Genomic DNA, 9,715 nt, shown 5'->3' on the forward strand with positions numbered 1-9,715 from the left:
GGGATCCCCCCAGCCCCATTCCTAAATCTCGGGGTGGAAGCGCAAACTGAGATCCTGTGCGGGGAGAGATCCTTTGCTGGTCCCGCTTCACGGTCTGCTCTGGTTCCAAATGACGTTCGGCTCTAAAACCGTCGTATCCGCCACCAGTTGCGGAAGCACGCGGGCCCCCACGCCCTTCTTCCCCGCTGGCGAGAGTGATTTCCCACCTTTATAAGAAGCGCCTTACACGCTACTCCCTCCCTATTGATTTTACCAAACCGTTGTAAGGGCAATTTAGAAAACTTGAAAGAACAGTAGATCCGGTCGATTTACAGATTAACACCTAAGTGCCTACAGGATCGCACCCAGACGCGAACCTTCCCCACTTATTCAAATAGGCGCCTCGATCTGTCTGGATCACAAGGCTCGTTATTGGCTGTCCGGGGACCCCTCCCCCCCCCCCAAGTCTGCCTTCGGAAGGATTGCACTTCCGAGAGCCGCCGGAGGGACGTTCTGCGCACCCAGTCCCTTGACTCCGCTCCAGCAGGGAGCGATTTTCCTTAAGGGTGGCCGGCGGCTGGGTGGCTAGAGTTCGCCCGGCGGCGTTTTGCAATGTGTGACACACCAGGATGGTCGGTCCAGATGTGCGGGTTATCCCAGCCGCTGCAGCAGGTGAAATGGCAGGGGCTGAGCGCGGAAGGGTGCCTCGGGGCCCATGAGCGCGCACTTTCCTCCATCTGGGCTACGGGCAAAATGCAGCCCCGCACGCACCCATCGCTTGAACATCTGCATGCCGTGGGGAGCCACCGCTGGGTAAGGCCCGGGGTTCCGGGACAGGCGGATCCCCGTGCTGGGCACCCCAGCGAGCAGCCGCTCCACGCCCTTCTTTCTTGCTTCTTGGCGCGCTCTTCTCGGCTGCCTCGCCCACGCAGCCCAGCAAAGGCGCGCCCTCCAGCCGTACCAGCCCCTTTCCCACAGCCCCCTGGGGCGCGTAGTTTCCTCTGGCGCGGCGCCTGCAGCCTGCCCGGCCAGGAAGACTACACTTCCCGGCGTTCCTAGCGCCTCGCCGCGGCATATAAAAGGCTGTTCCAGACACGCTGGCTTTACAGCGCTCGAGCAGCCTTGCGAGTGTGGTCGTCCGTCGTTGCAGGTAGCCGGGGGCCAGATGGGCGGTGCCCCCGGGGTGGGGTGGGGACGCGTGGGGCAGGAGGGGCGTCTTTCTCACCTGTCTCTTCCCGTCTGCCTGGCATCCCTCCCGCGGGCGCTTCTCCTGCAGGGGCCGTTTCGGGGCTCGTGCTTCTCCGTCCCGCCTTTGTCTTCGCGGGCGTGGCGGGGAAGGGAGGCTGAAAGGGTCGCCTTGGCGGGCCGCTTGGAGGGTCGGGGGGCCTGTGGGGCTGACGGCCTCTCCGCAGTTTTTTGCACGCGATGAGGCGCTTGCTGCCTTAACACGGAGGGAGGCTGACTCCTTCGTCAGCCCCCACCCCACCATGTTCGCGCTCCGTTTCCTTTTTTCCACAGACGGGAGCTGGACGGTCAGTGGGGCTTGCCTTCTTCGTACCCCCAAAGCCCTTTTCTTAAACGGGGCTCTGTGCTGTCTTCCCGGGGTGCCCTTTTCGTCCTTTCCTGGGAGGGTCAGCGGTGGATTCATGGGTGGGAGGGCTCTCCCTTGGGCGCTGTGCCAGGCTTCTTTCCTCGTTGACGCTGACCTCTTTTTGCAGTCCTCGAGGTGTCAGCTTGTCTTCCTGTGGCCAAAATGTGTGACAAACCCGACCTGTCTGAAGTGGAGAAGTTTGACAAAAAGAAGCTGAAGAAAACTAACACGGAAGAGAAGAACACCCTTCCTTCCAAGGAGAGTGAGTGTCTTTGGGGAGAGGAGGCTTTCTCCCCCACCCCCATTTCCTTGGCCATGGGGCTGGAATCAGCGGCTGGCTGCCTAGGTGTATCCCTTCACCACCCAAGTATCAAGATGAAATGGGTGTGTGCTGAGCACAGGGGAAATGGCAGGCAGCCATGCCTGTGGGCTGGTAGCGTGTCAAAGCCAGAGTCTTGGGCTGCCTGGCCTCTGCCCACCCACCTTGCCTTATGCAGGCCCCCAAAGCAGATGGGCTTGGCCGGGCCATTCTGTAGAGGTGATGAAGGGTGGGAGAGCCAGTGGGCTGGGGCTCCTTGACTGAGCCACTGGGCAAGGCGGGTCTTCCTCTGGCAGAAGGCTTAACTGGAACGTCAGACTCTCACCCACCTTCACCCAGGAGTTCTTTCTTGCATTCCCAGTCCTGGTTGAGTGGGGCTGGAGGCTCTTGCTTCTGTTTACTTCATCTGAAAGGAATCTGGCAGTCAAAGAAGAGCTGGAATGTGTCTGGGCTTCTTGGAGCCCCGCTACACAGAGGCCTGGGGCTCAATTTGCTCTTCAGCATGCCTCAAAAGCTGCCGTGGGTCGAACTACAGCAAGGCACTTAGGCTCCCCACCAGCTGCTTCAAGGGGCTTCCCAAGGGTGCGGTGGTGCTTCAGCCGTTCCTCAGTTCCCTTGGCCAAATTGCCAGCCCTTCCCTTTGCATGCCGGTGGTCTTGCTGGGGTAGCTACGAAATGAGCGTTTGTGGGGTGAGGGTCAGAATGGCATTTGATGGGCTGAAAGGCAGGAGCCCTTGGCCACCCTGGTTCACAGAACATGGTTCCCAGAAACACCAGCCTTGCCTAATGGCTTCAGGCCACAGGACGTCGCCTCAACAAACCCCCGACCTCTTGGGACATCGTTGCTAATTGTGTGCTTTGCAAAGGGATGCTGCATTTCAGCACAGTTGTCAGAGGCGTTTCAAACAGTGACGCAAGTCCGCTAGGGCAGCTAATGATTCCAGTTTTCTTTCTCTTCCAGCTATTGAACAGGAGAAGGAATGTGGGAAGACATCGTAGAGATGGCCCTTGATGTGAAGTGCCCATTCTCTCTTCCTTCCTCTTGTTTGCATTCACTTTTTTTTTTTACAACAATGTATATTGTATTCAGGGCTGCAGCTCCCATTGCAACCATCCCACCTCCACCGCTTTGGGTCCCTCTGAAGCCTAGTCACCAGCTGGCCACTTCTTCCTGGGGCAGCCGTGGCCTCCTTTGGGTGTTGCTGCTGCTGCTCCTGCCTGTTTCAGTACAGAAAAGGGGATCTGGGGCTCAGGTGGGTCAGACCCCTCCCTTCCTGCCTGCCCCATCTAGGTAGATGGGGCCATTTCAGGGGCTGAGACTCATCCACTATATTTGCCCACTAATTGTTTCTGCAGCTCTGTTTGATTTGTCTTCCTAGAAAATTAAAACTTGAGAAAAATAAAGTGATTTCCTGGTCGTCTGTCTGGAAACAGCTGAAGCACTGCAGAACTTCTGCTGTTTATGTTTCAGCTCTGCTTGAGCGCCTGGCAGTGGGAGGTTCAGTTTTGCTGAGGGAGGAGTAGCCGGGCAATCCAAAGCTGTGTTCCACTAATGTAAAGAGCGTAGTTCTGTTAGGATTCCACCATTCAGCTGGGGCTGCCAGTGGGCAAGTGAGGAGGATTTCAGGAGAGGGTCTTTTAGCATGTACAGTCAGGTGGTTTGGAGAATCTAGGCCAGTTGCCACTTAACTGTCTCTCGCCTGCTTTCCAACACTTGGGCTTCCCTTTTGATTGAGTTCAATTTCTGCTGTAGTGCTTTCTTGCTCAAAATTGGTCTCAGGTGACCCTTGAAGCACATACAGGTGGAAGCTGAGTTTAGGATCCTGCTCACATCCCATTGGTGAAAGCTGCATGCATTCCTTGGCCTGACTGCTGTGTACTTATTTGATAACAGATATTAGCTGGCATGCTTCATGACTGGAGCTCTTGATCCCTTGCTAGAGTGTCCTGCCATCAGAATTGCCAAATCTCCCATCTGTTTATCTTGCACAGAGTTAGTGTAGAGAACATAACTAACAAAAAACGTGCTAGCTGTGAAGCTGCATGCAGCAGAGCTGTCACGAGCCGTGATGGGCACAAGGCTCCGTTTTGCCCAGCACCAAGCTTCACTCAGCCTTTAGAGTGGTTGAGCTGCAATGGGATGGAAGGAAACTTTCCTTGGAAAGATGGAATGGGATAAGGCGGAGCTGATTCTCTTTCTCACGTTAATCTAAAGGTGACTTCAGTGTTTATCACACACTGACAGAAACAGCAAGTGCAGACTTGTGGGTGCTTAACAGACGGAGCCCTCCACAACGTCCCTGTTTAAGTACAGGTTGTTTGCATGTTCGGTGAGGGACAAGTGGCTGATGGACAGGGCTGTGGGCTGAAGTTCTTGCTAACAGCCTTCTTTGGATGGGTGTCAGAAGAGGCTTGTGGTAAGTATTGCTTTCCGTATAGACTAGAGGTGCTTTAGGTGGAGTGCCTGCCTCTTAAGAACCTACTGGATCAGCTCCCAAGGTTGCATGGTCCAGGTGCAACCCACCCCCCTGCACCCCAGTAGGAGAAATCCAAGCAACAAATGAACAAACAAAGCACTTCTGTGCCTAGAAGGTGGCCAGGTGCAAAGCAGTAGAGCAGGGATAGTCAACCTGTGGTCCTCCAGATGTCCATGGACTACAATTCCCAGGGGCTCATGGGAATTGTAGTCCATGGACATCTGGAGGACCACAGGTTGACTACCCCTGCAGTAGAGGACAGTGGGGGCAAAGGCTAGGCTTCATCTCCAGCAGCAGGGAGACGGCGGCCCTGGTATAATAATGTTTGGGTTTGCTGTGATCCTAAACGAGTAGGAAGTGAGAAGTTTAAAAAAGAAACCACAGCTGCTTCGTGCATGACGTGGCTTCGTGTAGCAGAAGAATAAATGCCGAAGCGGTAGTGCCTGCGGCTTTCCTTTCTGCAGATAAATTATCTGCGTAGGAAAAGCACGCATCAGAAAGGGCCCTGTGATCTTGTGGAAATGGGGAGTTTGGTGAGAGGCTGGACCGGATTGCACGGGGCCAAGGGGGAGCAGCACCCTCTCCCGTGCCCAGCGGTGCCTTGTTTCTGCTGCTCGCAGACTGAGGGAGGGAGGGAGATAATGGACGTTGTGTGTGTCTAAGCGTTCTGGGAGCTTGACTGTGCCCCCTTTCTACAGTGGGAGATAAGAGCTCAGCCAAGTGGTATTTCTTTACAAACATGCATTGCTTGGGCTCCAGAGACACCGAAAGCTTAAAAAAGAGGAAGCACCTTAAGGAAGTGAGAGAGCAGAAACCGCGACTTGTAATAAAACTTCTCCTTGGCCTTCATTGTGTAAGTAAATTAGGGGGTCTAGCTGCAACCCTGGAGTTGCTTTATCACATTTCATAAGCTCTTTTGATCTATAACAGACTTTCAAATGCATTTAAAGTAATAGGCAAAAGCTGCCCTACTCCCACTCAACAGGATGACGAAATGAAGGGGTAGTTTAGGACTGGGGAAGGGGGCATCGATGCTCTGTACCCATGCAAAGTGCAGAAATGAGAAACTAGCTATGGTACGTTTTTAGTGTCTGCAAGCCCCCTGGGGAGGAAGGAAAAGGGGCTCTTTAAAATGCCAGACTTCCTTGCTGGTCCTGGGCTTTCCCAAAACTTTCCTGGGTTCTACAGACAAAATGATGATTCCTCAGGCATGGGGGAGCAAGCTGGGACATGCCCAAACCTGTTATGCTCCGTTATCCTTAATCTTGCCCCAGTCTGGCCAAGTCTCTGAGCAACGCCTAAGCAGGGCCCTGTAATGTAATGAACCTTCCAGCTGGGCAGGCAACTGGAGAGCACTGGTTCCCATCTGCCTTCATGAGGCAGCAGCGCCTTGAGTTCACCTCAGATCCTGGGGCAGGGGAAATGAGTGGCAGGGGCAAGACCAAGCAGGCCTTTTCCTCCACTCGCCAGAGAGCCTGCCAAGGTTTCAGGGCACACGAGACTGCACAGCTCAAAGGCTCTGCCTACGATGCCTCATCTCAGCAGGACCAATCTGTTGCACAGAACTCTCTGGAGCCACAGCTGACTCTGGAAGCCCCTGTGCAAAGGCAGAGGGGAGGAGCAGCACAAGAAATGGTCTGCTTCCATTGTGCCAGCAAGCAGGCATAGGCTGGGTATTGCACTCAGACCTCATTCTATTTCTGCATACAGTGAAGATGAGCAATACCAAGGACCCCTGTCCTGCAGGTGTCCTTGAAGGAATGCCCACGTAGTAGCTTCCATGCCTCCTTCTGGCCAGATAACTTCCTGGTCATTAGGGAACTCTTTGGGTTTGAAGGCTAGCTTGTTAAGAGCAGCCTCTGTCTGCCTGGTTTATAACTACCTGTCAGGCTCTGTTACAGTGCCCAGCAGCAGGAACGTGAAAAAGTCCCCAAGAAGTCCTGTTTTGTTGGCCGCCATCCACTTTGGAGAAACTCAAGGTGCCTGACTGCTCTCCAGATAGTGCCTGGGATGTAAAGCTCCCTCGGGATCCTGATGAGAAAGATACTAGGAAAGCTGACTGAGAGAGAAGCTCTGGTCTTTGGGCTGCAGTCAGAAGCAAACCAAAACTGGAAGCAGGCTGCTGGAAAGCTTCGTCAACTAATTCTTCCAACAGCCCTGATACAGGGCTTGATTGCCAAGATATACAGCAGCTGCCCTCACACTCAGCCTTTAGAGAGCAAAGTCAAGGCATAACTGGTGAGAGTCACACCCTGGAAGTTGCAAATGGCTCCTTTCCCAGCTGGGCTATTGTGCTGGCATTCAGAGTTGGAGGTGAGGGACAGAAGCCCTTCTCCCTATCCGTGGGATACTGCCATCAACTCAAAGGGGGGGGGGGGGGGAAGGCCGAATGGTTGTGCTTTGATTGTGCAAACCACCCACGAGCAAAAGCAGAGCACAACTAGCACACCAAAACGCTGATGCTGTCTGCTGGGCTGGTCTCTCATAGTAGGGTTTCCTGGGACTGGAGCAGAAGAACTGTGTGCCAGAGGTAAAAGCGGCAGAGAAAGACAGTGTTGTAACAGCAAATTAAAAGTCTTTGTCTCCGGAAGAGGGATTGTTGGCCAACAAGGGCCTGGTGTTGACTGCGGTGCCTCCCCTTTTTCCGTCTGGAAGCGGCTGAGCAAGCTTGTTTGTCCACCTCGGTAGGTAGATGGCTGCGGGGAAAGTGATGGATTCCTTTATGAGGCCCACATCAGTCAAGGCTGTTGGGCTTCCTATACAAAAGCCCCATGCTTCCTGTGGCTACTGCCTACCATTCGTCCTCATGTCATGTAGAAGACAAGCCTCAACCCAACCTCTGAGTGGTTTAGGATGGCAAGTAAGCCTAGTGCAATGGTGTGGTCGGTGAAACACTCAGTAGGTGGGCAATGTTGGGGGCATGTTACAGATAGTGTGGGGCTTAATCGGCCTCCCTACCCCCAACCAGGCTCTTGATGCAACGTAATGGCAGCAAGGCTACAATATGTGTTTATTTCCCCTTCGGTGGAGCAGGCTTAGAATACCAACGGGGAGCATCATCAGCCTACTGGTGACATCCTTGTGGCAGGGCCTTTGGATGGGGCTGACTATCATCTATGTGAAGGAAAAGCCCACCCAGATTCCTTCCATGTGGTCCCCTGGAGGCCCTCCCGCATTTCCACTTAGCACACACGCCTTGCCTTTCCTCTCACTTCCCGATGGTGCTAAAAACAAGCTAGATAGCAGCTGCTGTCACCAGCAACTGCGAAAGTATCATCAGCTAAACAAAACTGCATGTCTATACACTGTACTTTCACTGCCATTTAAAAGTTTTGCTGAGTAGTCACACCTCCTGCAAGCTAGGATAGAAGAGCTGGGACCACTGAGGTATTGTGGCTAGAAGGTCAGGCTAAGATTTGAGAGACCTAGGCCTGAAACCACCAATTTTCCAATGAAGTTTGCTGAGTGACCTTGGACAAGTCACACTTCTCAAACTAACCAACCTCGCTGGGTTGTTGTGAGGTTAAAATGGAGGTGAGGAGAAGTAGGTAGGTGGCTTTGGGTTCACATTATGAGGAGAAAGGCAGGGTATGTATGAAATACAGAAAAACAATACAAATTTTGCAATTTCAAGCTAGTGGGCTCTAGGGATGGCAAACGCTGGCAGGAGCTCATGGGAATGGTAGTCCATGGACATCTGGAGGACCACAGGTTGACTACCCCTGCATTAGTGCACGTCAATAGTAAAGTACCCTCAGCACCACAGGGACCAAGAAGAGTTCCAGATATAAGTTTTCGAGAGTCAAAACTCTCTTTGTCAGACACTGCCTGATGAAGGGAACTTTGATTCCCTTCAAGCTTATACCTTGAAACTCTTGATGGTCTCTAAGGTGCAACTGGAGTCTAACTGGTTTGCAGTAGATGTGCACAGCTACCCTCTGAAACTTCCCAGTGGTTGGAGCCAGATGGCTTGCCCCCCGGACCCTTCCTTCCTCCCAGCTCTGAGTTTGCAGCCCAGTTTCATCATGGAGTACATTCACATTAAGTGGAAGAGTTGATCAGAATTGAAATGCATTGAAATTAATTGAAGGTAATTGAACCAAATGATACAGAAATTTAGGCCAGGTGTCCAGCAAAACTGAATTGGATGTTTCCTTGGCATGTTAAGGCTTGCAGTTGGAGAACCCTTCTATTTGGGGAAACAGCATCATTGTATCCCACCCCCTCGGCCCTGTTATTTCACAGAGGGTGCCTGAACACCTTCACCCTGTGCATAGATTAGAGTCCCAGCCTCCTTGCCAGAAACAGGAGGACTGGGAAAATCCCATCAGAAAGGCCCATTCAGCAGAGGGGGAGAATTAGGCAGGATACAGAAAACATGTTGACCATTAGTAAATTGACAATGGGAAGGGGAGCTTAATGCTCCTATGGACAGCCTCTGTCCATGATCTGTGCAAGTTGCCACTTGCTAATTTCCATTTGCATGGGTGTGAAAGGGGGCTGTGGCTGCTTCCAAGAGAAGATGAAGGAGCAGCATCGGAGTGTGAACTCCGTCAGGAGGGGAACTGCCACATTCTTCAAAGCTTGTTAGAACTGGAGATATTATGCAATGCAGCAGAAAGCGCAGAGGCTGCGAGAATACAAACCCTCTGGGCTCAGAGATGGAAAAGGAGCGACATGCTTCACCTACATGGGGGGCTGCAATAGCTGGTCTTAGCTTGATCTGCCTTTAGGTGAGCCATTGAAGCTTGCTGTGTGGCCTTGGGGCAGTGTGGTGTAGTGGTTCAGAGCAACTGTCTCACATAATATGGAGAACTGGATTTGATTCATAGAATCATAGAGTTGGAAGGGGCCACGCAGGCCATCTAGTCCAACCCCCTGCTCAATGCAGGTTCAGCCCTAAGCATCCTAAAGCATCCAAGAAAAGTGTGCATCCAACCTTTGCTTGAAGACTGCCAGTGGGGGGGAGCTCACCACCTCCTTAGGCAGCCTAGTCCACTACTGAACTAATTCCCCACTCCTCCTCTACCTATAGTCAGCTGGATGACCCTGGGTTAGTCACAATTCTCTCAGAGCTCTCTCATCCCCACCTTACTCACAGAGTGTCTGTTGTGGGGAGAGGAAAGGTAGGCAATTGGAAGGGGCTTTGAGACTCCTGCAGTGAAAACTGGTGTAGAAAAAACCCAGCTCTTCTTCTTTTGTCCATTGGGTCAGTCCTCATACTTTTAGTCTTGCCCAGCCTTTCCTTTGTCCAGGGCCTTTCACTGGGTGTTTCTGAAAATTGGTCTTTACAGCATCTGTGTGCTATATCCATAGCGAGGTCAACAGATTGGCTTCTGGTATGGGAAG

At 52.7% G+C, this 9,715-nt stretch overlaps 1 protein-coding gene across 1 annotated transcript; it reads left to right on the forward strand.

Annotated features, from left to right (window-relative positions):
- The first annotated feature begins 971 nt into the window (after positions 1-971).
- Positions 972-3,293, forward strand: LOC143822769 (thymosin beta-15A homolog). The gene is made up of 3 exons (XM_077308328.1): positions 972-1,129; positions 1,698-1,832; positions 2,851-3,293. Exons 2-3 carry the CDS (start codon positions 1,733-1,735, stop codon positions 2,886-2,888), a joined length of 138 nt encoding a protein of 45 aa, XP_077164443.1. The 5' UTR covers positions 972-1,129; positions 1,698-1,732; the 3' UTR covers positions 2,889-3,293.
- Positions 3,294-9,715: the final 6,422 nt, after the last annotated feature.

This window comes from Paroedura picta, chromosome 13 (assembly GCF_049243985.1).
Source record: "Paroedura picta isolate Pp20150507F chromosome 13, Ppicta_v3.0, whole genome shotgun sequence".
Lineage (NCBI taxonomy): Eukaryota > Metazoa > Chordata > Lepidosauria > Squamata > Gekkonidae > Paroedura > Paroedura picta.

Coding starts and splice junctions, on each gene's coding strand:
- LOC143822769 (XM_077308328.1), top strand. CDS start 1,733: ATGTGTGACAAACCCGACCTGTCTGAAGTGGAGAAGTTTGACAAAAAG. Junction 1,833..2,850: donor CACCCTTCCTTCCAAGGAGA/GTGAGTGTCTTT, acceptor TTTCTCTTCCAG/CTATTGAACAGGAGAAGGAA.